Source organism: Marmota flaviventris, chromosome 9 (genome assembly GCF_047511675.1).
Source record: "Marmota flaviventris isolate mMarFla1 chromosome 9, mMarFla1.hap1, whole genome shotgun sequence".
NCBI classification, from domain to species: domain Eukaryota; kingdom Metazoa; phylum Chordata; class Mammalia; order Rodentia; family Sciuridae; genus Marmota; species Marmota flaviventris.
Genome location: NC_092506.1, coordinates 62,641,385 through 62,668,805, shown reverse-complemented (window position 1 = coordinate 62,668,805; position 27,421 = coordinate 62,641,385). Strand labels below are relative to the sequence as shown.

The following is a 27,421-nucleotide window of genomic DNA, read 5'->3' as shown; positions in this document are numbered from 1 at the left end:
TAAATAAATAAAAATTTTTTAGAAGATTTTAGGAACACTGTCAACTGAAGGTACTCCCATTATGTGAGTAATTGATTACTGGTTTTAAGGGAATTCTCACTATCTTGACTTTTTTTCTGAAGCTTATTTTTGGTAGCACTGTACTTGGATTATAGGAAAAATACAGAATACCAAGAACATATAATCATTTTCCTCAAATGCTTGCAAAATAAGGACTTTGATGAATGTTAATTTAATGTATGGATGGGGGAAAAGAATGGTTGAGGATAAGAAGGAGAAGGAGAACTGATAGAGGATAGAACTCTGTATGGAAAAAGATTTGTTCAGGACAAGATTGTCAGAAGACAGTCTTTATTTCACACTAGTCACAAACATTACCTACTGTATTGCTTAGGGCACAGTCTGAGCTCAAAGACTGTAAAATATAGTGTCTTGAAGGCAAGAGAAGATACTGTCTCTCACAACATTCAAAGGAGAGAGGGGTAGTATGGGGCTGGTGGGGTGGCTGTCCCATCCTCAATATATGACTGCCCCTAAGTAACTACTCCAGCTTTCATATAACTCAGCCCATTGAGGAGGGATAAGACTTAGAAAAGGACACATTTAATCCTTTTCAGGCAAGACCTAAAAGTGGAACATATTTCCATTTCTCATGCTATTGGCCAGAACTTAGTTAAGTAGTTATACCTAGCTATAAGGCAAACTGAGGTGTAGTCCTTGACTAGGACAAATAATTTTTCAGAGCATAAGGTTCATTAGGAAAAAAGTCAAATGCTGACAAAGAGATTGAGTTCTTGACTAGATTCCAAAGTGAGTCTTGGGTCTGACAATCCAAAGTGAGTCTTGGGTCTGACAATCAAAATGTTAGAATTGGAAAGAATCTTTCTTTTTTAAAGGTATATAGAGAAACTGAAAACTAGGAGGGGATCTTTTAAGATTAAATGTAAACCCCTAAATTGTACTGTTGAGCCTCAGGGAGGCTTATTTGAAAGAAGAACTCAAACCTTCCAAGTCTTAGGCTGTAAAGAGGCTAAGAACATTGTGGTAAGAGCCCAACCAGGACACAGCATGAGCTGAAAATACAGACCCAGAGAGTGGAGCCATTTCTTTCAACCAACCACTTTTATAAAAAGTTTTGAGGGTTATATGAGTAGTTCTTTCTGTATACTAAAGACTGTATACTAAGTATTAAGTAGTACAGGCTAACCATGGTAACAAATGCTTCAGAATTTCATTGGGTTAAACAATGGAAGTTTATTTCTTGTTCACATTACAGTTCAACACTGGCCCATGAGATAGGAAGTAAAAAAGAGGGCATTTTGCTCCATGAAGTCCTTTATTCTATCCTTTTACTACAAACTCCTCTTGGTACTTGGTTACTAAGTGAATGGGAAAAAGAAGATAGGCAGGGGAGGTTTTATGGGTTAGGCTTGGAAATGATTCACATCTCTTTTTTCTCTCATCTGCTGGCCATACCTCTGTCACATGTCTTATGTAGCTCCAAAAAATATTATCCTAGCCATGTACCCGGGAAGGTTAGAACATTATGCCTATTTTTAGAAGTAAAGATACTATAATGAAATTACCTGTTCATGGTCCTAAAACTAGTAATACATGCTACTGAATAGAGCCCTTGAATTTGGTGTTCTTAGTAGTTTACATGATCACTTACTGATAAAACCTGTAGAATTTGAAAAGATACCAAATTCAACATACCTGCTTGGAATCTAAAGATCAAGGGGAGATAAAATGATTTGTTCAGGATTATCTAACTAACCAATTGCAGACTTGCAATCAGAATCATAGTTCAGTCATCTTTCCATTACCCTATAATTATCCACTGTGCTGCTGAGCAATAATTGGATTCTTCATTTGTTAAGAAAAGAATGATATGTCAGAATATCTAAGTAAGATTATGAACATTTGAACTATTTTATGTTGACTACCTTATATGAGAAATACTTTTTATTTAAAAATATTTTTATTGTTGAAACTTAACAGAGATAAGTGTTTTTGAATAGTAAAATTCAGCTCAATGTATGTGGTTTGGTAGGAAAAAAAGTGTAGTTTAAAAAAAAATTTTGTGGTTGTAGATGGACAGTATGCCTTTATTTTTTGTGCTTATTTTTGATTGCGGTGCTAAGGATCAAACCTGGTGTCTCATACATGCTACATAAGCGCTCTGTCACTGAGCCACAACCCTGGCCCCAAACAAGGTAGTTTTTTTTTTTTAAAGACTCTTTAGTACTGGGCATGGTGACACACACAGAGTGGCTTGGGAGGCTGAGGCCGGAGGATTTCAAAGTTCAACTTAGCAAGTTACTGAGGACTATGAGGACTATGAGGTAGCTTAACTTTTAAAATAATAAACATTATAATTTTTATCTCTCACATTAATCTTGGCATATCCAATATTATGCGTAAGTGCTAACACTATGCTATATTTCAAGGCTTATTTTCTGTTTTGGAGATAGTTAACATCTTCATTTCCTTGGTTGATTTTTGTATTTGTTGATTATTCAAGTAAATCTCATTTGTATGAAAAGTATAGTCATTCAAGTTTTTTTTAATCTAAGCCAATTCATGCTAATTTCTACCAAATTTTTAAAATATGGAAATTAAATTTAAAATTATACAAAAATCCTTTAAATGAAAAACATTGATTGGTTTAGCATGACTATATTTTGGACTTAATAAGGAAGCATCTGATTTGGAAAACCTGCCCTACTCCAGAACTCTGGAAATGGATCGTCAAGCTGGCTGACGCTCAGAAGTAAATGTCAAGCTGTGTTCACCCTTCAGCTTTTCAGATTGCAGTTTCCTATTTTAACTTCTGTTTAAAAAGAAACTTTACATTTTTTCCTCTGAAGTTATATTAAATTAATATTTGTTATTTAAGCACAAGTCTTTGACAGTGATATTTTAGAATATTATCTGTAGTTTTATAACTTTAGATGTATTCGAGTGACTAAAGAGTCAATTTTGTATATTTGCTGCCTTACGTGAATAACAATATTAGGATTTGGGGTTGTTAATATATATCATGTTCTTTTAGATCTGTTCCAATCTTCTAAATAATGAAGGTCATGGTTTAGATTGTTTCTAAGCTGTTAGATCTAGTACTAGAATATTAATAAAATAGATTCAAGTTGTATAGGAAGTATAAAACTATTAGGTTTATAAAATAGAAAAAAGGTAAATTCCTCATTGGCAAACTTGATCGCTTTTTTTTTTTACACACTTTTATATATGTTTGTATTTATTGTGTATAAATAATACAGGAGTCCCTAGTTATTAACACAATAGGTTCAAAAAGCTTTGATGAGTCCAAAATGGTCCTTAAGTGAATGCTGATACTTTGATTTGATGGCAGGAAGAGTTGGTGTGATTTTGGTCTGACATGTAGCTTTCTTCACATCTATGAACGTCTGTAAAAAGTTATATTTGTTAAAAGAAATCCTTCTATATGTTTAACATTTTAAAAATAATTTCTTTCATATTTTCTTTGAATTGGGTCTTATGGTTCTACAATATGGGAAAAACCTCCATGAGTATTATGTAAGAGGACACTTTCTTTTCTTCATTTCAGCCATATAAAGTTACAGCAATCCATAGGATTAGAACTTAAAGGTTCTACATTTTTGGTATACAGGTAAAATTTGAAAATAATGCACAAATTTAATTCTATATTCTTCAACTTACTGATTTCATACTAAACAATTATTTTATTCATTATGAATGACATATAGAAAATGCTAGTACAGAAAATGCTAGGGGTCACTAAAATCTCTCTGGATTTTCTACAGGATTCCTTTTGGGGGCTACTAAAATTATTAGGAATCTAAGATGCCAGATAAGAGTAAATTTAGTTCAGATTGAACGTATTTACTTCTAAATAATTTTCATTTTATGTCATGGGTCAATAGGTACATTCTGAAATATGTTAATTTAATAGCTACTACGTACAGTTTTAGGGGTACTTTTTAAATAATTGGTGCCAGCTGACCAATTTTATTATTCTTTTTTTTTTCCTGACTGGTTTCTCTTGTCCTTAGGTACAGAATAAATTGTGAATAAGAAAGCACATTTAAAAAGCAAACAATAATTTATATTTGAGAAAACTTTAGTATGTTTTATAAATTCAGATCATATTAATAGCTTTCTGTAAGTAGGAAAAGAAAGGCAATTTGTGAGATGAAAAGTATTCACATAGACATACAAGTAGTTGTTTTTCTCAGCCATCATGAATACTTAACTGGCTTGACCATAAAAATTAAGTAATATGTACATAAAATACTCAAACAACCCATAGCTATAGTCAGAGGATCATGATTTTTAGCCCTTTTTTTGCTAAAAAAAAAATGAATATTTCTGGATGGTATATAAATATACATATACCTCTTTTTCTACAAATTCTTCTGCTTTCCTTTTCATTTACTGTATCTGAATTCTGCATGGAAATTACATTTGAAAATAATTTGCTTAAACCAGGTATAGTGGTGCACACCTGTAATCCCAGCAGCTTGGGAGGCAGGAGGATCTCGAGTTCAAAGCCAGCCTCAGCAAAAGCAAAGCACTAAGTCCAAAGCCAGCCTCAGCAAAAGCAAGGCACTATCTCAAAATAAAATTCAAAATAGGGTTGGGCATGTGGCTCAGTGGTTGAGTGCTCCTGAGTTCAATCCCTGGTACCCAATCCCCCCCCAAAATAATAATAATTTGCTTATAGTTCATTAAATCTTAAGATTTTAGCAACAAAATACAAATGCAGTGTATTACCTGAATGGAAAAATATAAGATAGTGTGGCTACATAGATAGTTTTTTTAAGTTATATTTTTTAAAATTTGTAATTTGATATCTGGCTGTTAAATAGTGGAGAAATCTGAATTTAAAGTAGATTTTAAATGGCTATCATAATTATTTATCTCATCTTATCATACAAGTTTACTAATTATATTTAATGCATCATGATTCTTTATCTGTTTTTATTTTCTCAACCCTACAAACCTTGTAAGAACCAGGAATTTCGTTGTGAGGTTTGTAGTAGGAAATGGAATTTTCAGGCCCTACCCTAGTAGCTGTTCAGTTAAACATTAGGAAATTCAGTAAGTTCATAGTATTTGTGTCTGGTGTATCATTTTTATATTTTATAGCTATAACGAAAATATTATTTTGCTTTGTAGCTGAAGTTAAATTATTATGAGAAGCATTATTTACCTGCTCAATATAGTTATTTTGTTTTATTGAGATAATACAGTTCTTAATATAGTCTAGACCAGTCGGTGTAGGTTCAAATCCTGAGTAAATCTCTAGTACTAGCTCAGTGCTACTGGGCTCCTTGTGTAAATTTTGTCTATGTAGTGGTAATAATGATACTACTAGTAGGAATGCTGCAGTGAATATTCTTGTTTAAATATTTTTGTTTGTATGAAGATATTGCCATGGTCAGAAAAATCTGTGAGCCAATAAGCATGTGCAGTTTAAAATTTAATGCTTTGCTTTAAAATCACTCCAAAAAGATCATCCCGATTTGCAGTCTCACTGACTGTATCATAATGCTGTAGATCTCCTATGTGTGAAAAATCCACTCAATTTTTGCTGTTCTTGTGCCAATCTTTAAGTGTTGACCTTCTCTGAATCTCTTTGATGTCCTTATCAAATCTGGTGATATCTTAGACTTTGGAATTATATGCTAGTAACTCAGATATTGTTATTATTTAGATTTTTCTTTTAAGAGCTATGCATCTTTTTATGTAAGCGGTGTAGTTTTAGTTTGTGCCATTTAAAATGGAAACTTCTTGAGTGTAAGTATATATATATATGTGTGTATATACACATACATATGTATATAGTATATATATTTTCAACATCCATCAATTTTAACTAGATTAAAATTTCAGTTAACCAGAATTTTCATGGTTTTGTTGTTAGTTTGACCATGTACTCTGTTTACTTTAATTTCCACATAAACAGAAAACTGTATTGTTTAAATTATATATTGATATATTTTGTCTTTGTAAGTATAAATATACTCTAATAGCACCTTTTAGCTGCCTTGGATTCTAATTCTGAATATTCATTATAGTGTATAGATATAGAAGATATAAATAGTACAGACTCAATTCATACTAACCTGAAAGAGAAGTTGTATTTTACCTTATTTTCTTGGTAAATTGACTCTCCAAAAAGAAAATATTAGAAATTTCCATTTAAGTTTTATTTTATATTATAATTTCATTTCTGTTTAAAATATGCTACTGTTTAATTTATATTTTTAATCTCAAAAGTGAATGAAGGGCCTTGTACATGCAAACCACACGCTTTACCCACTGAACTTATACCTCCAGCCCCAAATCTGCAACTTTTTGGTAAAGCACTGTTTTCAGTCATAGATATCCTTAAGATTTATGAAAACAAGTTGAAGTACATGCCAGTGAAATACAGAATCCTAAAATATGGATGTCGGCATTGCCCTGCCTCTCAACCTATTTAGAAAATTCAACATAATATGTTTGATATCTAAGACCTTTTTATGTTCAGCTATAGATAAATTAAAAGGTTTTCTATGATTCTAAAGAGTAGTAAGGTTTATCCAGTTATTTGGATTTGCAGAGGTTTAGGTAAGGTGATTGGTAGGCATGTTTTGATGGTGTTATTCAGTAGCAGTCATATTTCTTTTAAAATTTATTAAAGATTCTAGTCAGGCGCAGTGGTTCACACCCATAATCTCTGAGATAGGAGGCTCATGAGTTCAAAGCCAACTTCAGCAAAAGTGAGGTGCTAAGCAACTCAGTGAGACCCTGTCTCTAAATAAAATACAAAATAGGGCTGGGGATGTGGCTCAGTGGTTGAGTGCTCCTGAGTTCAATCTCTGGTACCAAAAAAAAACAAAAAACTTAATATAGATTCTAAATGATGTCATTTTTGACAAGTTTATTTTGGATCCTTGGCTCTTAAGTTTATCAAATTGTTTAGAAGAACATTCTTGAGTATGTTATTTAAGAATGTTCTAAAAATCAGAAGTATGTAAATTACCTTTAATGGGCCCTGTCCTTGTGGGACTCAATAAATGCCAGGTATTGTGTTTATGTTAGTAAAGAGTATAGACTAATTTAATAAGTAGCACTATGGAATTTGTAGTGAATGTAAAACCTTGTGATATATGCATATTGGACCCTTAGAAGACTTTGATATTTGGACTCTAATCCTGATTTAGCTTTAACTTCTTTTGTAGAATCCTAAAACAAAAGAGCAGATTGAAAATCTTTTACGGAATGGGATGAATAAGGAGTTGCGGGATCGTCTTTGCTGCCGAATGACTTTTGGGACTGCAGGACTTCGTTCTGCTATGGGGGCAGGATTTTGCTATATTAATGACCTTACAGTAATACAATCAACACAGGTAAGTATTATGAATTATATTTTTTCTTACTCTGTCATTCAGCTTTATAAGTTAGATAATGTCTTTCTTTAAAAAAAAAAAAAGCCAGTGAGGGGGAGCCTTTTGTCTGGGGAGGTATTCTCCTGTAAGTAAAGAGTATAGACCAAATTCAGACCTTTGTTCTTGCCTGAGATTAATCTTAGAAGTAATTTTTGTATCTTCAAGTTCACAGACTAAGTTTCTGATTAAGAGTTATTTTGGTAGCCATTGTCATTTCTTGCCAGAGTTACTTTGCATTTGAAACCAAGAAATGGATAAATTGATATGTCCAGATAACATAAACAAGCAAACTTAGAAAGAAGATAATTACTCATTTGGGCATCTGGTATTCATAAAGGTTAACCAGAGTATGGAAAATTTAGTTGAAAATATTCTACTTAGATATGGTTTTCCAAAGCCATTTGAGAGTTCTTTTATAACAAAATATAATTTGTTTTTATTTCTCTCCATTTTTATGAAACTTATTTTAGAAACAAATTGCTTCTCTTCCCAGTAAATCATCCTCACTGTTTGAAGGAACCACGCCTTTGAGGCCAGTAATGCATTTAGCATATAGTAAAAATAGTTCCAGGCTATAGAATACCTCAGTGGACATTAATTTTAGTCAGTACTGCCAAACAGGAAATCATCTTTATCCTCGTTCTAAAGCCAATGGCTTATATGCAGGGGATGGAGAAGAACGGATGACAGGTTAGCACTGGGTAGGTAGGATACTTGTCACCTTCCCTACCTTCCCCTTCTTCATATCCTTTCTTGTCCTCACCAGAAATGCTTATAGTTCAGTCTTTTTTTATGTATATATTGAGTTTCCTCATAAACCAGGCCAAATGAGATCTGGTTCATAAGGACTAACCCTTTTCATACTTTGCATGTGAGGGAATAAGATAAAATGGATTCTCATAGTAGATAATAATATGAGGGTCTATAAGGTTTAGGATAGTGTCATCGTTAGAAAGAAATTGGTGAAACTAGCCCATTTGGGCTCTATTAATCTGTCTCCATCACCCAATCACTCATAGGGAATAGTTGGAAGAAATAAGTGTACTTGAAAGACCCATGTACTGGAAGTCACTGGGGCTTTATCATAGGTCTTCAATAAACTTTAATAACTTAAATTTTAATTGAATGACAGGCCTTGGACAAGTCATTACATGGAGCTTCAGACTTATTCTGTTTCTTCTTTTTTAAAAGAAATTTTAAGACAGACAAAAATGGTATTTGCATTTCTTTTCAGGGTTGTTATAATGATTAAATTTTCTATCCTTGTGTAGATATGTGTTTGGGTGTAATTCTAAAGAACTGTAAGGATATAAGTGTTATTTTTAGAGATGAAATGTTTATTAAAGTTAGAAAATCATTTCTAAGATAAATGGTTTTATTTTATCATTGCCATAGTTTCAATGTGAAATATTTCATTTTTTTGTCACCCTTGATTGCAGATTTTTCTAATCTGACTTCTTCTTTTCCTATAAAATTTTAAAACTAAAAAATTATAAGTGGTATCAGCCATCTTAAAAAATGTGCCAGTGAAGAATTGTGTGGCTAATTAAAAATATTTGTGTCATAAATAGGTCAGATCTTTTGGTTAGCTTCAATGGCATGATTTAGCAAGGGCCTAAATGGTTAAAATTCTGTTTTCTAGAGCCTTGAATAAAGAAACGAGTTCTTTTGGCTCTTCAACAATATATTTTAGCCCATTGACTCACAGCTTTCATCTTTTTTCCTCTCCTGTTTTGTGGATTTTATGGTTACTAAATTGATATTTGTATCGTATTAAATGTGTCTAAAAATCCACAAAATGTTTGTCAACTCACATTTGTGGATCGAACATTATTGTGTCCACATTAGTAAACATGAGCATAAAGGCAGAAGCCAGTAAGATGCACACCAAACATAAAGAGGTTTTAAGTCTTATAATACACAAGTAAGCATTCAGCAGGAACTGATCTTTTGTATTTATTTGCTTCAGGGGATGTACAAATACCTTGAGAGATGTTTCTCAGACTTCAAGCAGAGAGGCTTTGTTGTTGGATATGACACTCGGGGTCAAGTAACTAGCAGCTGCAGCAGCCAGAGGTACAGTGTTAATTTGTTTCAAAGATTAAGTTGAAGTGGACTTAAACAAGATTTTTTTTTTTTTTCCAATAGTAGGATTTCTGAACAGGAGACTGTCAAACAGAAGTGTGAACACATGACAATGTTTATTTTAGAGCTGAAAGAGAAGTAAAAGTATTTCAAAGATAAGGTTTAATTTTACAGAAAGAAGTAAAATGTTCAAATACTTAAAGGTCACATTGAGAATAATATTGTAGCTTATAAATTAACATTGGTGATGGCACTGGGTAGGAATGATTATGTAGCTTGTATTCTTGCATTAAAATCTTATTTGGTTATTTTTAGAGTTTTTTTCATAATAGATAATTATGATGTGATATTTTCTTTTCAGGGGTAATTATATATTTTGGATTTGTTTTATTTCACTTTCCTCCATTCCTGTTACCTTGTTACATTCCTGTTACAGGTTATATTTCTTAGTAAAATACTCATCAAAAGATTATTTGAGAGCAAAAGAAGAATTGTAATGTCAGTTCTGTTAATTGTTAAGTTCCTTTTAGTTTAGGGGGCTTTTTGTTTTGTTTTTTGGTTTTTTTGTTTTTGTTTTTGTTTTTTTGCTTATTTTTTGTTGGTTTTGTTTTTCTTTTTGTGTGGTGCTGGGGAGGAACAAAACCAGGCCTTGCAAAGCTTAGCTAAGAAGGCTCTCTATCACTGAGCTATATCCATAGCCCAAAGCTTCTTTAAAAAAAAAAAAAAAAACTTATTTAACATTTTTAAGTTGGAGCACATGCTTAAATAATCAGTGATGATAAGATCTGGTTTATATTAAGATACCATATATTCAGAATAATTGGAATATGAAACATTTATTTATGTTAAAGTTTGGTTTTTAAAAAGTGGTGGAACTAAGCTGGGTGTTGTGGCACAAGCCTATAATCCCAGAAGTTTGGGAAGCTGAGGCAGGAGGATTATGAGTTCAAAGCCAGCCTCAGCAACTTAGTGAGGCCCTAAGCAATTTATCAAGACCATGTTTCTAAATAAAATACAAAAAGGGCTGGGGATGTAGCTTAATGATTAAATGCCCCTAGGTTGGATCCCTGGTACCAACAAAATAAAAAATAAAATAATAAAAAGTGGTAAACTAAAGACTAAGTGAGATCTCTCTTATTTTTAGGCTTGCTAAACTCACTGCTGCAGTTTTGCTGGCTAAAGATGTTCCTGTGTACCTTTTTTCAAGATACGTTCCTACACCTTTTGTAGTAAGTATGTTGTGTTAGTGATCATTCAGTTTGCTGCCCTTGAAAATATTTTTTAAATCAACTAGGATTCAAATCTTTGTCATAAATATGGTTTTGTATTGAGTGATATGAGAAACCAAAGGAAGGAAAACAAATTTTACTCTGAGTTTATTTTCATTTCATCAGTCATTTGTTGAACTACAAAGAATTTGATCAAGAATTGAGAAGTCACAGTCATAGTGGGAAATTTCAATACCCTTCTTTCAGAAATTAATTAATCAGGTGGATAGGTAGCTTTGAGCACAATGTTAACAGGTTTGGTATGTGTGTGTGTGTGTGTGTGTGTGTGTGTGTGTGTGTGTAAAAACTCTGCATTCCATGATGGTAGAATGTACATTATTATTTAGCAGAGTCACAAAAGAAGTCTCAACAAATTCCAGAGAACTGCTTATCAGGTACTGTGGCACACACCTGTAATCCCAGTGACTCCAGAGGCTAAGGCAGGAGTATTGCAAGCTTGAGTCCAACCTCAGTGACTTAGTGAGACCCTGTCTCAAAAATAAAAAATAAAAAGGACTGGGGATGTAGCTCAGTGGTAAAGTACCCCTAGGTTCAATCCTCAGTACCCAAAAAAGCAAACAAGCTATATACTTGGACTCCAATACAATAAAATTAGAAGTAAAAAACTCCTTCCAAATTCTCTATGTTTAGAAATTTTAAAACACATTGATAAATAATTCATGGATAAGGAAGATAACACAATGAAGATGAGAGGTACAGACAGTCCTTTTGAATGGTGCTATAGAATTATAAAGGCAGCTGTGCAAGCTAAAAGCATGCAAAGTAATCTTAATAATCAATAAACAGCTACAGCTGTTCTATGACCTTTAAAATATCTGGACAAAACATTAAAAACACCAAAGTTTACTCTTGGTTAAAAATATTTAAGGGGGGCTGGGGTCGTGGCTCAGTGGTAAAAGTACTTGCCTAGCATGTGTGAGGCAATGGGTTCAATTCTCAGCACCACATATAAATAAATAAAATAAAGGTCCATCAACAACTAAAAAAAATTTTTAAAAAATATTTAAGGAAAGGAAAAAATGGTAAAAATAATAGTATATTATAATTTAAAACAATAGAGACGTTGAGAAGTAAAGTGTTTTATTACTTTGTTTTTTAAAAAAACTTACCAAGAATATAAATATTACTTACTTCCTGTCATTAACTTTCAATATGAGTGAGCATCTTTTGTACGCCTTGGCAAATTATTATATATCTTTGTAAGTTTGGATCAGCTTCAAACATTTTATCCTTTGTTATTTTAAATGTAGTGAAATATCTCTGAGAGTTCCTTTAATGTATTTTGCCTTAAAAGTGCTTTGCTTATATCACTTCTTCTGAAATGTTTTGCATTCTGTTTAATCACAACCCCATTCCTCATTTCCTCCATATGTTCACCTGCGGATGGTGAAATCCTTTGGTTGCATTTTAAATGTGGCAGTGTAAGCATTCCTGACTGTTTCTTTTATAATTCCATTTATTCAACTCAAATTTCCCTTCTACCATTGTCATTTTTTGTTTCTTTGCAGCACTTTCATCTTCTTTGGCCAATACCCATTTTTAGTTATGTAATTTGGTAAACTGTCATGTGGATTAATCACTGGAAAATAACTGTCATGTAGATTTATCACTGGGAAATAAAGAGGCAACATAGGTACATGCTTTGCTATTTGTGACTAACACTGGCAGGATTTAAAAGAGTGATGTGGTTGGTCATTGATCATGGTGGAAATAGTGATTTATGGACTGAGGAGTAAGCAACCACATTTGTGCTTAAGTGGTTAATATACCATGATATCTGAATTTGAACCTGTTGTTAGGAGACTGGTACTATTTAACAACAATATGGTAGTAGAAATCTGTGTTTATGAACTGTGCAAAGCAAAGATTGCCTGTATTTAAAACTGAGCTATAATGAAAACAATAAATAGCAAAAATTTGGGCTAGAGGTAAGCCCCATGTAAAGATAAATTTATAGTTTTAATGAGTATATTAGGGAAAAAGATTAGAAAATAATTAGCTAAGCAGTTAACTTAATATGTTTGTGCTAAAACCGAATAAATCCAAATTAAGTAAAAGGTATGAAATAATAAAGGTATGAGAAAAAAATCAAGTAAATAAAAAATAAAGAAGATATCAGCTGCTTAAAAAGCAAAAGTTAGATCTCTGGGGCTGGGGCTGGGGCTCAGTGGCAGAGCGCTTGCCTCTCACATGTGAGGCACTGGGTTCGATCCTCAGCACCACATAAAAATAAGCAAACAAACATATTTCTATAACTAAAAACAAAATTTTTTTAAAAAGTTAGATCTCTGAATAGAATTACAGATAAAACCCTGGAAAGGGTGCTCAAGAAACAAAGAAGCCATAAATTTAAAAATTAAAAGGAGAGCATAATAAATAAAATAGGAATTAAGAAAAATCACAACATTCTGAACAACATAACACAAATTAATGTGCAAACTTAAATGAATTGGCCAGTTTCCTAGAATAACAATTGATACATTAAAACTGATAAAAAATAGAAACTGGAATAAGCATATAATCATTAAATAAATTTAATTTGTATTTTTTAAATATTCTAAAATTTAAAATGTAATGTCCAGATGATTTTATAGCAAGTTTTACCAAAAATTTGAGCAATAGAAAATGTTTCTATAAAATATTGTAGTGATTTGTTGGAAATATAATTAGTGGCTTAAGAATCAAAGTAATTGCTAATATACATATATGTATGTATATATATAAATATATGTTTATATATATGTCTATATATATATATGTATATATGTATTTTTGATGAATAATGGAAGCCGGGCACTGTGGTACACACCTGAAATCCCAGTGGTTTGGGAGGCTAAAGCAGGAGGATTGCAAATTCAGAGCCAGCCTCAGCAACTTTGTGAGGCACTAAACAACTTAGTGAGACCCTGTCTCAGAATAAAAAATAAAAAGGGCTGGGGATGTAGCTCAGTGGTTAAGCACCCCTGGGTTCAATTCCTGATACCAAAATAAAATAAAATAATAGAAGCCAGGGAGAATCTAGAAATATAGACCATCTCTGTAAGATTCTGTCACTGAGTTGTTATTTCCAGTCAGCATCAATCCTACTGTGTTGGCTTTTCTCTCTCATTGCAGATAGATTTGCTTTAGCTGGTAGGGGAGGTATTTTTAGCAATCCCAGATTTCACACTCTTTTATCACCATGACTTAAGTGAAAAGCACTCTTGACTAACTATAGCCAGAATATTTTGGAGAAAGACTCTGATCAGGTTTGGTTGATGAAACAGTTTCTGAATCATACCAAGGGAATAGATTGCTGTGATCAGATCTGGCTCATGTATTCAACATTGCCCTCCCACAACTGTGATCCAGGAGGGCAGTCAGATATGATGGTAGAAACAGAAGGAGAACTATCCGAAGGTGACAAATAATAGCTACTACTGAGATGGGAAATACAATCTAAGAATTAACTGTGGGAGAGAATACGGTGAGTTGACCCTTATATATATGACATAGAGGCCACATAGTATATTTAAAAATCTTTAAATTGGAAGGCAAGAAACTTATGCTCTCCCTTTGAATCTTCTACCAATGACTGTATTATGTTGGATGACCCTCAATGTAAAGTGTAATGGATTCGATGATTTCTAAATTTACTTCCAACTCCAATATTTTATGATTCTATTTTTCACATCTCCAGAGTTTGGTGGAATGTCTGACATATAGTAGGTGTTCATTAAATATTGGCAAATAAACAAAAGAATAAGAAATGCTTATAGGACTAAGTTAAACAAGACTGGGAAAGCTGTTCAGTCTAACAATTGGATGATTATTGAACCACATATTTTAGAAATGGACTCCACCCAATCAACATGGAGTTGATAAGATTTAGGTCATTTAAGCCATAATGTCTTTTTCTGTTATTTAATCAAAGTTCTTCTCACAACAAATGAAACAAAATGGAAATATAATGTTATTATTTTTTAGCCATATGCAGTCCAGGAGCTCAAAGCAGTTGCTGGTGTGATGATTACTGCATCTCACAACCGCAAGGAAGACAATGGATACAAGGTAAACCTTGGACTCCTGAACTTTACTTATTTTATAGTTTTCTCACTATGAGCTTTTCAGGGCTTACAGAGAGAATCCTTTTTTTTTTTTTGCAGCTTGGAATGTGGGAGCATCTCTCCCGAGCAAGTTTGTTTAATGTCTGCCAGAACCTCAAGGGTTTCACTGACTGGGAGCAATTTCTGTGTTAACTTATCAATTCTCACATTTGAAATTTTGGGGGAGGGGAATAATACAATTTATATAAAGTTCATAAATATTCAAACAATGTTGTGTATTATTTGCATATTCATGCATATATAGTAAACCACACAAGCATATAAACAAAAGATTTCTAATAGTATTCACCCCTGAAAGAGGTAGGGAAGTAATATGATCAGAGATAGTATCTTCCCTTGGGTCTTTCAGAAGCAGAAGTTGAGATGAGAATTTCTATGAAAGTGGCTTTTTAAGGGAACACTCTTGGAAAAAGGAAAGTGAGAGAAGCAGGTAGAGGGTGGAGTGATAGTAGGATGAAAATCAAGCAACTGTGTGGTCTCAGCTGGAATTTAGATTCATCATGGTCTTATAGGAGAGATGGAATGAAATGTGTGCATCACAGGACATCACCAAGCTGGCCCCATTTTGAGGTTCACACGAACCCCATGTTAGCCATTGACCAAGAGTAGCTGGTGGTGATGGGTAAACTTCCCAAGGACTTTTGGACAAGGAACGGTCTCCAGAGAATGGGGCAGCTGTAGGCAATGTAGCAGCTAAATGATAGATAAATTAGGTCTGGCTAGGGGGATCTGAATGGGTACCAAGAATATCTACTATAGTTCTTCACTTATATCATTCCAGTCCTCATTTGGCTCATTATATTCAGTCCCAACTTATTTAGGATTCTGGTTGGTCAGAATTTTCTGGAAATTCATCTCAACTTCTACTTCTAGAAGACCCAATGAAAGATAGTTCCCTGATTATATAAAAGGAGGATGTGTGGGATGGACCACAGCCCTGACTGTTGCATTTGCCTCTGAGGAATTAACTGATTACTCATATCACTGTCTTTGGCCATACCATCTATACTTCCCTACTCCTTTGGTAGTTATTTTTTTCTTATCTAGATGGTTTGTTCTATAGGATGACCCTCTGATGGGTCATTGGTTATAAGCCTATATGAATCCATGGCTGCTATACTTTTTTATTTACAGTTAAAATAAGACATACCCCAGTAAACCAAGTGCCAAAAATATTTGCTGAGGCACCCAGTTTGTAGTAGCAATCTTACATTTTCATGAAGATCAGAGTCAAGTGGCCCTACCAGTGTGATAATGCTTTTTCATGTCTGCTCAAAATGGCCAGGCAACACCTCTAGCTTTAACGTTAGTGGGACTCACACTATTTGCTCAGAAGCATCCTCTCTGGGACTCAGTTCCTCCAGAAAGTCAGATTCTAAAGGGTTTCTGAGGTCTCAGACCATAGATGGCCAACTCTGTTGCTCTGGGCCCAAGGGCAGAACATCGTGATGGAAGTAGCTTGGGATTTGAAACCAGGAAGTAGACAAAGAGCTGAAATTTTTTTTTTTAATCGCCCAAAACCCAAGAAGAAATAGACTTGCTTCCTTATGATCTCCCTACTATAGTGAACAGGATTCTTTCTGTTCTCTTTGACTAAGAGGGAAACATTTCAAGAATCTCATTTTTTAAATTATTTTTTATTCTAATTTGTTATATATGATAACAAGAGTGCATTACAGGGCTGGGGATGTGGCTCAAGCAGTAGCGTGCTCACCTGGCATGTGTGCGGCCCGGGTTTGATCCTCAGCACCACATACAAACAAAGATGTTGCGTCTGCCGAAAACTAAAAAAATAAATAAAAATTCTCTCTCTCTCTCTCTCTCTCTCTCTCTCTCTCTCAAAAAAAAAAAAAAGAGTGCAATACAATTCATATTATATAGAGAGAGCACAATTTTTCATATCTCTGGTTGTATACAAATTAGAGTCATACCATTTGTACTTAGGGTAATGATGTCCATCTCATTCCACCGCAAGACTCCCGTTCTTATTAGGGGAATCTCAATTCCAGCTCACTACCTTGCACATAGGCATTACAATGTAGAAGCCAGATAAATCAACAGTTCCCAAACCCCAGCATTACCCCTACAAGCTTATCACTCTGAGTTTCAATTCTTTCCTTTTTCCCCACGGCCTGGAGTTTTTCCTGTCCTCTTGTGAATTAAGCTATATATTTAAGGTAATATTTTTTCTATTTTATCTTTAATTAGAGCTGTTTGCTTTTAGAACAATTTTTTAAATGTGTATTTATTTTTTAATTGTAGAGAGACACAATACCTTTATTATTTTTATGTGGTGCTGAGGATCAAACCCAGTGCCTCACACATGTGAGGCAAGCACTCTACCATTGAGCTACAACCCCAGCCCCTAAAAATGTATATTTATTTTTAATTGAACACAATAATTTTACATAAGAACAAGAATTTTTAAACTATGTAGTTCACCATATTTCTTGACATAAAGCTTAGTATGTAGTACATATTCAAGTGTATATGTCTTTTCTTCATTTGGAGTGCAATAGAGAGAATTCATATCATATACATGGTAGAAATCCAGCATAGATATTCTCTAAGCAAAGTCTCTTTTAATTTTGAGATCTTGTGAATTATTGGAATTTATATTTTTTGCTTTTTTGGTAACTGTTCCTAATACTGTTTTTATCAAAGTATTTGACAAACTGAAAGCTTATTGAAATGTATGTGGATAATTGACATGTTAATTATATTTCCTGATATGGATTTTATTTGGTGTGACATAAATTCTACTTTAATTTATGATAGAAAACAGCTTCTGTATCACAAAATAGAATCATTTTATAATGTTAAGTTTAATAGTATGGAGTTTTATGGGATATTTTGTGGTTTCTTAGATTATCTCTAATATACAATTATAAACCTAAGAGTATGTTTGGATACTGTGGTATATGCATATTCTAATATTGGCCTGATGCCCTGCTTATATTTTACTTGTATTGTTTTCCAAGTAAATTCTTAAAAAAGGAAATAATACATAATTATTTTATTATTGAGTCTCTGTGGAATCATCATCAGTGTATTTTGGTATTTACTAGTCTCATGTTGACATTCTTTTACTCAATTTACTTGATATGTTTCTTCATAAAGCCAAAGATCTCTATTGTAGCTAAGAAAAATCTGTTGAGTATTTCAATATATCATTCATAACAATATTTACCTACACCTATCACCTAGGTTTATTGGGAAACTGGTGCTCAAATCACATCTCCTCATGATAAAGAAATTCTGAAATGTATAGAAGAATGTGTTGAACCCTGGAATGGTTCCTGGAATGATAATTTAGTGGACACTAGTCCACTGAAGAAAGATCCTCTACAGGACATTTGCAAGAGATACATGGAAGATCTGAAAAAGATCTGTTTTTACAGGTAACCAAATGGGAATATAGGATAGTATTACCTTAGGATAAGGTTAGCAAGTGAGGAAAGAAAAAGTGATAAAAATATTTTCTGTTCATCATATTAAATTATAGCTAAGTAGTATTATTCATAACAGAATAAAAGTAGAAGTAACCCAAATATCCATCAAATGATGAATGGATAAATAAAATGTTTGTATCCATATAATGATAATATTATTTAGTACTGATGCATACTATAGGTATATAAACCTTGAAAACATTATGCTAGTGAAAGAAGCCAGTCACAAAAAACCACATATTGTATGATTTTGTGTATATAAAATGTCCAGAATAGGCAAATCTGCAGAGACCAAAATAGAGTAGTGGTTGCCTATGGCTGGGAGGAATCAGAGTTGGGAGGGTAACAAAAATGGGATTTAGAGTTTGTTTTGGGAGTAACAAGAATGTTCTAAAATTAATTGAAGTAATTAATGGTTGAACAGCTCTATGAATAAAGTAAAAACCATTTTATTGTACACTTTGAATGGGTGAATTGTTCAGTAAGTAAATTATATCTTAATAAAGCTGTTAAACTAATTATACTTATAACTGTATGTATTTCCTTTATGTAAGATACCTATGACACAAAATTGATTTTTAGCTTTTTCTCTATTTTCAAAAGTTTACACATCACAATTATCAGTTGTTTGCTTCTCCTTCCAAAATGAGAAGTAGGCTACAGTACTAGCTAACTGCTAGCTATAGTCAATCTAAAAAGACTTTGAGCCAGGCACAGTGATGCATGCTTATAATCTCAGTGACTCAGGAGGCTGAGGCAGGAGGATTGCAAGTTCAAGGCCCACCTCAGCAAGTTGGCGAGTTCCTGTCTCAAAAAATAAAAAGGGTTGTAGCTCAGTGGCAGAGTACCTGAAGATTCAATTCCTAGTACCACCAAATAAAAAGTAAAAAATATGATATTTTCTGTTTTTGCTTACTTAAGTTCTTGTTTTTTAAAGAATATATGTACAGGGACTGTGATTGTAGCTCAGTGATAAAGCGCTTGCCTAGTACTGGTGAGGCCCTGGGTTCAATCCTTAGCACATAGAAACAAATAAATAAAATAAAGATTAAATTCTTTTTAAAAAAGCGTTTATATGCAAATTAACAAATGAATCTAATTATATATCAAGCTGAAAACATAATCACACAGAGAGAGATTCAAGTGACTTTAAATCTGACTATTTTCTAATGGGTCATATGGAAGGATAAAGAACCACACACCTACAATGAATCAAAATGCATTCTGCTGTCATGTATACATAATTAAATAAGTAAATTTTTTTACCATACGATTTATTTTTATTTTTTTAGTCATACATGACAGCAGAATGTATTTTGACATATAATACATATATGGAATGTACATACATCAATCATAATGTCTATTCTATTCTGCTGCCCTTCCTATCCCCCCTACTCCTCTCCTCCTCTCCCATCCTTTCTATCCAATCTAATGTGACACACTTTTTTTTTCTTTTTCTCACCACAACATTATATATGTATTCTGTATAACAATGAGGTTTTCCTTCCATCTTCTGTGCAACTCCTCTTCTCCAGTAAATTTATTTTTTAAAAAAGAACCACTTACCTGATTTGTACTTGTCATCTCTACAATTAGTAAAATTGATGGTTTTATAGATATAGATATGCATACATATATCCATAGATATATTATAAAACAAATGGATAATTTTTAAAAATATTTTTTAGTTGTAAATGAACACAATACCTTTATTTTATTTATTTATTTTTATGTGGTGCTGAGGATGGAACCTAGGGCCTCACACAAGCTAGGCAAGTACTCTACCACTGAGCCACAACCCCAGCCCATGGAGAATTATTTTGATGTCAACAAGGAACTAAGATTTTAGTATAAGAGAAGTAAATGTAAAATAAGAGAAAATAATTGTAAAATTATATTTTAAGTTTGGATTTGAAACATTAGTGATTTATTTACTTCTTTCTGAAATACTAGTTCTGTTGCTAAAAAGGCTTATGAGTCACCTTAAAACACAGATTATAGTTTCTAAATGGCATTTCCCACCAAAAGGAACCAGGGCTCCTGGAGAAATTGATGAATCCAGGACTGGGGCAAAAAATATACTTCTGGAATTAATCTTAATATCTCTGTGTCGCTCTTTGTCTCTGCCTTTCTCTGCCATAAAGCAAGAAAGTACTGAGAGATATTTGGTTCATATCAAAAGGATATAAGAGCATACTTTATGGGGGCTTTTATTGACCAAAAATTGGACAGTTGGGTATCAAAAAGAATAATCACTAAGTTGCCCATGCTGACTATTAACTTGCAATCCTCTTGCTCCAGCCCTCCTAGTAGCTGGAATTACAGGTGTGCACAACCCTGTTTCAAAACAAGGGCTGCCAGAGTAGCTCAGTGATAGGGTGCTTCTTGCCTAACATACCTGAAGACGGGGGTTCAATCTCCCAGAACTACAAAAAAAAAAAAAAAAGAAGAATCACTGTAATTAACTAAGACTTTAAACATAAAAGGTTGTTGGCTGGTAGTAACACTACGCAAACATTTCACAGATCACCTTCAAGAGTTGCTAGATTTGAAATTACTCATTCTGAAATTTGATAAATTCTGAATTTTCATTCAGCAAATTGATAAATGCTTAGATATTTTCTTTTGTCTTTCCTATATGTACTGACTTTCAGGGTTAATTAAATAATTGCTGAAGGATAAATATTTTAAAAGAAAAATCCAACTATTAATTGCGAAGGAGTAAAAGAATTAAAATAACACTATTTTATTACCACTAATAAAAGTGATGATCATCAAGGGCTACTAAGACTTATAGGTAAAAAGTTATTGGGAAATTTTTGATGGATGGATCAAGATGACAAAATTCTGATGAATCAATGACATCATGTGCCTCCCCTCAAGATTCAACATTTGTTCTTGCCTAAAGATTTGAAATTGAATCTATAATCTATAATGTTGCCTTTAGATTCACCTACCTATTTACAGAAAAAGAAGGTTTGTGGAACATGCTAATACATAAAGGATGAAATATGCATACCCAAGATGTAGGAAATTCTCCAGAACAAATGATTTAGTTTCTTCAACAAATGGCATAGGGATTGGAGAAGAAAAAAAGAACATGTCTAGATTACAAGTGATTTGAGAGACAGATGGTGTGGACCTTATTCAGGTCTGGATTCAAGTAAACCAATTGTATTTTTGAGACATTTGGGGAAAATTTGAGCACAGATAGGGTACTGAATAATATTAAGAAATTATTGTGGATTGGGGAGCCTGGCGATATAGCTTAGTTGGTAGAATGCTTGCCTAGTATGCAGAAGTCCCTAGATTCAATCCCCAGTACGACCAAAAAAAAAAAAAAAAAAAATTGTGGGTTTTGTTGGGTGCAATAATGGTATTATGGTTACGTTTTTAAATTCTAAAGCATTTGTAAAGTAATTTGATGTCTTGCATAAATTAAACTAAGTTGACAGAATGTTGATAAATGTTGAATTGAGATGATAAGTATATTAATAGTAGGCATTCTTCTTATGTATATTTTGAAAATTTTATTTTACTTTAATAATTTTATTTATTACAGAGAGTGGTTAATAAGTAGTCGGTAAGAATGTAGAAAGTTTTGCTATAGAAGAACCAAAGAAACTGTGACTGGATGTTAATGGGAATGATGCAGGAGGGAGGGGGTGACTAGAGTGATAAAGTTCTTGAGTGAGAAGAGATGGGAACCAGAGCCAAAGTGGAGCACTGACCTTTGAGAGAAAGAAAAACACTCTGTTGTCAGAAGAAGGAAAAGATATGTATGGATGCTGTTAGATTATGGATTAGATGTAGAAAGATTAGGAAGTTCTCATCAGATGGCTTCTGTATTATGTTTGCATTAGGTAAAGGGAGAGGAAAAGAATAGGAGAGAAGAAAAGATTTTACACACCGTTTTAGAGAGAAAATAGTAAGCTTTTTGAGTAACAAAGTAAAAGTGCCTGACAGTGCTGAATGCCCTTTGAAAGTGAAGCTCTTAACCCTTTTGTGAGATTTACTCTAGCAGTATTGTGCTATTTTGGTACAAGTCTGGAAAAACGTACATTGTTGGGTTCAACACAGGGTAAGGTATTAGAGGATCAAGGTATCCAATGTGAAAATAAAAGAAGGTAATTGAAATTAGATACCTTGGAATTTAAGCTGGACTGAAAGAAAAAAAGGAGTCTGCAGAGAATAAGAAAGGCCAGTTAGGAAGTTCTTGTGGTGGATCTGGCAAGAGATATATAGCGGCTTGGGTTAGGATACTGGTATAGCATATGGAAGGAAGCAATCCAGGTTAGGAAGTTGAACCACAAAGGAAGAATGTAGTTGAATTAAAAATCTTCTGAAATTTACTTTAATACCACATAGTTTTAAAAAAAAATCTTACAGGGCTGGGTTTGTGGCTCAGTGGTAGAGTGCTTGCCTAGTGAGGCACTGGGTTCAGTTCTCAGCATCACATAAAAAATTAAAGATATTGTGTCCAACTATAACTAAAAATATTTTAAAATATATCTTACAGCTCTGCTGAAGGCTTTAATCACTTTTTCTCAAATTTAAGTGTTTTGAATTATATCACAGGTGGCAAGTTTTATGATATTGATTGGTGATTTTTACCTTACAGGGAATTAAACTCAAAGACCACCTTGAAATTTGTGCATACATCCTTTCATGGTGTCGGACATGACTATGTGCAGTTGGCTTTTCAAGTGTTTGGTTTTAAGCCTCCAATTCCAGTACCAGAACAAAAAGATCCTGATCCAGACTTTTCTACTGTTAAATGCCCAAATCCTGAAGAAGGAGAATCTGTACTGGTATTTTTCTAATATTTAAATTATTACTAGTTTATTAAACCATCAGAATAAATAGAACTTATTGACAATTTAGAGATTACTTACAAAAGCAGAAACCATTGTAGTTTATATCATTTAAATTACACTGGAATATAATTGTGTTTTGTTTGAAATCTCTACTACTTCTAGGCTACTTATTTTAAACTTAACAAAATTGTATGCCTTCTAAAATTCATATCACTAACATAGTGCCTACATTTAGGAATATTAGCATTGATTCAGATTCTTCAATACAATCTAACTTTTTGGGTTACTGTTTCAGGAACTTTCTCTGAGACTGGCAGAAAGAGAAAATGCCCGGATAGTGCTAGCCACAGATCCTGATGCAGACCGACTGGCAGTGGCAGAACTTCAGGCGAAGTAAGTAGAATCTGTTATTTGATTAAAAGCTTGAGCTATGAGGGGTCGAGACTATAAAACACAGTGGTTTTGACCATTGTAGAGGGCTTGACTGGCATACGTGAGGCCCTGATTTCAACCCCAGCATCACACACACACAAAAAGCTTGAGCTATGAAAAGCAATTTTTAAAAACAAAAACATCAAAAAAATTAAGTCTCACAGGTTCATTGAAAATAGGAAAGAAAATAAATCTTATATAACTCCACCATCCATATAACTACCTAAATCAGTACTTCAACATTTCCTTTTTTTCTACTCAAATAAAGATGTATTTGTTCATATAAAATTGTGAAATTATGATCATACTATATGTAGTTTTATATCTTAATTATTTTCTATACCATTTATACTATGAGCATTTTTCTCATTCTTATATAATTGTTTGAAAATATTAATTTTAACCACAGCATATTTCAACAGGTTGCTTTATCAATATAATCATTTCCTAATCCTGGTCCTTTGGATTGCTGTATATTTTCACCATTTTGATATGACATGTCTTCACAATTTTTTCTCATTAAGTAAAAGAATAAAATTAGCCTTGTAATAATCTTCCAAAAGACATTGCAACCTGGAGTAGTGGCATATGTCTGTAATCCCAGCAACTCAGAAAGCTGAGGCAGGAGGATCACAAATTCAAGTTGAGCCTCAGCAACTTAGCAAAATAATCCTGTCTCAAAATAAAAAATAAAAAGGGTGGGGGGGGGGTTGGGGCTCAGCTGTAGAGTGCTCACCTAGCATGTGCAAGGTGCTGGGTTCAATCCTCAGCACCACATAAAAATAAATTTTTTAAAAAATAAAGGTACTGTGTCCAACTACAACTTCAAAAAAAAAAAAAAAAAAACAATTAAAAAAAAAAAAAGGATTGGGAATATAGCTCAGTGGTAGAGTACCCCTGGTTTCAATCCTCAGTATAAAAAGTAAGATGGGGGGAAGAGAGAGAGAAAGATTGATTGGTTATAACTATCCCTACCCTAAAGATCCCAGGTCAATTATAAAAGAAGTAGTAGTAAATATTTTCTCAAAAGTTCCATATTATAAAACTGAATTGGAGCAGGTTGTATTCCCTGTTTTTGTGATAATGGCAGAGTGTATCCTTGTGTTATAAATAAATAAAAAAGAATAAAGTTTTTTTAAAAAGTCTCATAGCTGTAGGATTTTCCTATCTGAAGGATGATAATTTGTAGGTCTTGGAGTCAAGAAGTTTTAATGAGAAGCTGGAAAGGTCTTGACTTGGAATTTTCTCTCTACAGTGGTCGTTGGAAAGTCTTCACAGGAAATGAGCTGGCAGCATTATTTGGATGGTGGATGTTTGATTGCTGGAAGAAAAATAAACCAAGAAATGCTGATGTGAAGAATGTTTATATGTTAGCCACTACTGTCTCTTCTAAAATTTTGAAGGCAATTGCACTTGAAGAAGGATTTCATTTTGAAGTAATAAATAATATCTGTGTGCTACTTTTCTAAATATATTCCTGTATATTAAAGGCACCCCACCAAAACTGACATTTCATTAATTCATTTATAATCTCTTCATTTTTTAAAATTGCTGATATTTGCTTAATATTTTTATAACTTAGACACCCAGAGACAAATTCATCTAGTATGTGAATTTTTAACTGAGACAAGATTTTTTCCAAAAATTACGTTAGCACATATTATTTCATACAACATCTGGTTTGCAGATGGAAAATCTAGTGACCTCATCACTAACACAGACTTCACTCCAAAAGCTTGTAAATGCCATCAATCCTTTGTTTAGATTCTTCAAGCACAGTATTAATAAACTTTTAAGTAGACTTCAAACTTGCAAACAAAAATCCATTGGTTCTACATAATAATAATAAGAAGAAGAATGACTTTGTATCAACCAGATCATTAATGTTTGTGAACCGCAAACAGTTAAGTACAACAGTTTTGTAACTACCTGGACTAAAGCCAGCTTTATTGCTTTTCCTCTACCATCTTTGCCAGGTGTCAGTAACTAAGTGTTACCCCCAGGCATTTTCCTTGAGTCATACTCAAGCAACAAGTCTCAGTAATAATTGACTCAGTAAAAGAAAATTGTACTTGTTTTTATGAAATACAGCTTTTAATCTTAGACTTTCAAAAAACACCGATAGCAAAAGATACTGAAAATTTATTCAAGCCTAAAATTCTGAATTTCAATAGTTTTTTTGTTTATAGCAAGAAAAGTAAGTGCACAAAAGAAAGAAAATAACATGATTCTAAAGATCAGTATTATAAATTTGTTTTGGTTTGAGGGGATTGCCAGAATTTTTATTTTTGGTGAAAGTAGAAAAGTGATTTAGGAAATTTAAGTTAGTAATGATGGACCCCAGAATTAGTGTGCATATGTTGACTCTAGAACGCAGCAGGTCTTTAAAGCTCATCAGATGAAAGTTCCCCGAACATAATTATTAATGAATGACTTGGTAACTGTCTTGGTGGTTTTATTTAGGTCACAGTGTTGTGGAAAGGTGTACTTGTTTCAAGCATAGGTTGTGATAATGTATTACTTGGGGAGACTAAATCAAAACCTTCACAGGCTCTCTTATGTTAGTGACTGTAGTATGGCTTACAGGACAGTTGTTGGGAAGCAGTGTAATTGAAACGTACCTCCATTTTGTATAAGCTGCATCTTAGGCAAATTTACTTAATCTCTGAGCCTCTCTTCTGACAACAGTGTTTATGAACATTAGAAAAGATCATGCTTTGGGGCTGGGGCTGGGACTGGGGCTCAGCGGTAGAGCACTCACCTGGCATGTGCGAGGCACTGGGTTTGATCCTCAGCAACACATAAAAATAAATAAATAAAATAGATAAAAAAATTTTTAAAAAAGATCATGCTACTATAGTGCTATTAAGTACCTATTATAGTATTTAGTAAATAGTACTAATAGTGCTTAACAAATAAATATAGTACCTATGTTTTAGATAATAATATAGGTATATATTTATGTTACTTTGTAACTTTATTGTCGCACATATAAATATGGGATATATTTGATATAAATCATCTAGTACTGTACTGTATCAATAGTAGACCACCAGTAGTGGTAGTATGTGTGTTTATAGCCCTTTATGACTATGTGTCTACCACTGTATAAATCATTGTGGACCAAAAAGCCTAATAGAAGATCACTACTCAGGAATTATGTGCATTTATTGATAGATTTTTCTCTGTGTTTAACTAGAGTATCTTCCTCTGCATTTCAGGAAACATTACCAGGTTTTAAATGGATTGGAAGTAGGATAAAAGATCTCCTGGAAAATGGGAAAGAAGTCCTCTTTGCATTTGAAGAGTCTATTGGTATGTAGTAAATATTTAAATCTTTGAAGTTTGATTGAAAACATTTTTTTAATGTGACAATTCTGTAGAGAGGAATTTTTGCCATCTGGCTTTGTATTTTAAGTTGTAAAAACTGCAGAGAACTCAGAAATATGTAAATGCATGTCTCATCAGGAAAAGAAAAAGAACATAAAGGTCTTCTGAAAACATTCAGTATTGATGGGTTTCATCTGTTTCTAGGCTCTTAAAGTCACTGGTCCTTCTGAAGAAATATGAAACTATGGGTTTAAGTTTTCCCCTTTTCTAAAGATGGTTTTGAATCCCCAGGTTTTCTGTGTGGAACTTCCGTTTTGGATAAAGATGGGGTAAGTGCAGCCGTTGTTGTTGCTGAGATGGCATCTTACCTGGAAACCATGAGTATAACATTGATGGAGCAACTGATTAAAGTTTATGAAAAGTAAGTTCATATGCTAGATCTTTCGTTCAATTTTTTTTTTGTCCTAT

The 27,421-nt window shown here is 33.2% G+C and overlaps 1 protein-coding gene across 1 annotated transcript in view; it reads left to right on the top strand.

Annotated features, from left to right (window-relative positions):
* The window catches only part of Pgm2l1 (phosphoglucomutase 2 like 1), a 61,483-nt gene that overhangs the window by 20,878 nt on the left and 13,184 nt on the right, over window positions 1-27,421 (top strand). Inside the window, exons 2-11 of the mRNA XM_027942648.2 lie at window positions 7,233-7,400; window positions 9,409-9,515; window positions 10,669-10,753; window positions 14,780-14,863; window positions 18,127-18,320; window positions 22,996-23,185; window positions 23,487-23,584; window positions 24,879-25,059; window positions 26,845-26,938; window positions 27,245-27,374. Of these exons, the coding sequence (XP_027798449.1) occupies window positions 7,233-7,400; window positions 9,409-9,515; window positions 10,669-10,753; window positions 14,780-14,863; window positions 18,127-18,320; window positions 22,996-23,185; window positions 23,487-23,584; window positions 24,879-25,059; window positions 26,845-26,938; window positions 27,245-27,374 (1,331 nt within the window). The remainder of the gene's footprint in view (window positions 1-7,232; window positions 7,401-9,408; window positions 9,516-10,668; window positions 10,754-14,779; window positions 14,864-18,126; window positions 18,321-22,995; window positions 23,186-23,486; window positions 23,585-24,878; window positions 25,060-26,844; window positions 26,939-27,244; window positions 27,375-27,421) is intronic.